Consider the following 2,492-nt stretch of genomic DNA (forward strand, 5'->3'; position numbering starts at 1 on the left):
ACATACAATACATTTTAAGGGGAATAATAGTAAATTTTGCTTAATTTATTCTTTCATTTCCATTTCCCTCTCAATCATATCACATCTGATCGGGTAAGGAAGAGTAACTGAAAATGTTCTTTTCTGAATAATTCTTTCTTTCATTTTTTCTCTCCCTAAAAAAGCTCAACATTTTTTTTGGGATAATTGATTTATTCCTTCTTAAAAGAACTTAAATACATAAATTTAATAAACTTAAATGCATTATGGATACAATTAATGGGCTCCATTACTTGAATGTTGATGCATCACAAACAAAGTCGTTAAAAGTTAAAAGCACTTGACCACGCTTTTTCCTAGACCAGGACCAGTCCAGTGTAGCACCCCGGTGGTCATAGATGGGACCAAATATTTTCAATGGACAAGTCCTCAACCCGTGAATTGAACACAGAACTTGAACTCTCGGTTATTTAATCATTAATATCTAGATATGAATATTTTAAGTTTTAACACTGTAAATCAAAACTTTTAAATATAACGGTGGTTAAGAATGTTAGCTGTTGGACAAAAGTTTCTTAACCGATGGATAGCAAGTGGTGGGAATAAAAGATACAAAGACCGATACTGATAATATACGTTTGGTTATAGATTTGATTAGATACGATGGGATGGGGGTTACGTTGTAATATCAGTCACTCAAAGAAGTCAATAACATGTTATACAGTACAAGACACCCTTCAAGTTTGAATCCTTGCACAAACAACACAAAATTTTGCAAATTTATGTATCAACCCCTACAAAGTACTTGTCTTTCTTTATCATCACACACTATTCTTGAAGCTGCTAAAGAGCAAAAACCCATGTCACTTACGGTTTTCCTTGAATGTAATTGCTGTTGTGATGACCTTTTGCAATGAGCAATCGCACTTTGTATCTGGTTTTCAATATCAGAACCTGTGTTGATGCTTCTTTGTTGGTGAACCCGAAACTCAAGATTAGAGCTGTTAGAATCACTCGAACTTGAAAACGATGAAGTCCCGGATGAAGTGTTTGTCGTGGAAAATCTCTTGATCGCATAAGAGAATGATCTTCGATGACGATGTCCATCACCCTTTTCTTTCTTCTTTCCGCTGGTTCTTGGAACTTTGTTTCTGGATTCTTCCGCACTCGGTTTACCGAAGAAAGACCTTAGATAATCTCTCGACGCCTTTAGTTTCAACCCAATAGAAGATTGCTTTGTCAACGTAAGCTTTCTGGTCCAAGATTTTTTAGGGTTTTCAGCTGTACTATGATCATCAAGAAAGTAGTCTTCTGGATTGAGTTCCCTACTGACCTGACAAGATTCCGTAGGTGAAACATTGCATGATCGGAATGGGGTGTTTGCGATAGGTGTAGCGTAGGGGCTAGTGTCTAATGGGGTGCTGAAGAACTCGTCGAAAGTGTCCATGCTTTTATCTTGTAGGAGCTTTTCCACCATTTGCAAGCGTGGTGGGAGATGAAGAGGGAGGAGTTTTCCTTTGTAGAAAAGCTCATCAGCTGGAGAAGTCGTGGTTAATTCTCTATCTGATGAGCTTGAAAACATCTGGAACTCGAACTCGCTTGGATTCGTGTGACAGAAAAGATTAAGAGTTTTGTACGAACTTACTTCCATATCTATGTATTCTTCTTGTTCTTCTTCCTTTTCGACATCATCGTAGCAAATTGACCCTAAAACCGAATCGACAGCCATCGTTAGGAAATTAGGCTAGACGATGTGGTGTTCAAGAGGGTGCTTTAGTATTTAGAGAGGGTATTATAGATGACAAATGGTGACGAAGCTATTATATAGGACTGGTTACCTTCATATATAGACACGTCAAAACTGCATCTTTGATATGAATATTTAAATAGATGGATTATTATATTTACTCCATTTTTCTTTGATCAGTACTATTTGAAATTACACTTATAAACAATGCATAATCATTATACACTAAGTATCCAATATACATATATCATATTATTACAAAGATGTACAAATATCACTAGGAAAAGCATATAAATATATGTTCAAATAATACTTAAATGATGGCTGATGAAAAAAATGTATATAATAATATAAAAAAGCATGCGTTGGTAAACACAAAATTGGAAACCATCCCATTGCTCAAAACCTGGTTTTGTGGTACGAGTGAAGTGAGGATGTGAAATAATGAGGTGGTGAGTGGCAATTGATCATATTATTATATTAAAATTATTATATGAATATTAATATGAATAAAGAAAAGACGAGGAGGCCAACAATCTCATAATGCTTTTGCCAACTTTTTACTGGATTCCTGCTTTGTTTTTCAACCGTCTATTTTGTCAATTTCTCTTGCATTCAACTTTGATTGGAATTAAATAAAAAATTTCGCTATTAACAAAAACAAGTTTTTTTTTTTTTTTTTTTTTTTTTTTTTTTGGTAAAAGTAAGGGTTTTTGCGAAATTTTTTGTAAGGTTACAGGGAATCAGTGTTTTAAAAATCGGTTTG

General features: G+C 34.6%; 1 protein-coding gene across 1 annotated transcript; it reads right to left on the reverse strand.

The window, feature by feature from the left end:
- Positions 1-597: 597 nt before the first annotated feature.
- On the reverse strand, positions 598-1,829 carry LOC111888290 (probable membrane-associated kinase regulator 4). Its single transcript, XM_023884441.3, has one exon. It carries the CDS (start codon positions 1,706-1,708, stop codon positions 767-769), a length of 942 nt encoding a protein of 313 aa, XP_023740209.1. The 5' UTR covers positions 1,709-1,829; the 3' UTR covers positions 598-766.
- Positions 1,830-2,492: the final 663 nt, after the last annotated feature.

Source organism: Lactuca sativa, chromosome 2, assembly GCF_002870075.4.
Source record: "Lactuca sativa cultivar Salinas chromosome 2, Lsat_Salinas_v11, whole genome shotgun sequence".
Lineage (NCBI taxonomy): Eukaryota > Viridiplantae > Streptophyta > Magnoliopsida > Asterales > Asteraceae > Lactuca > Lactuca sativa.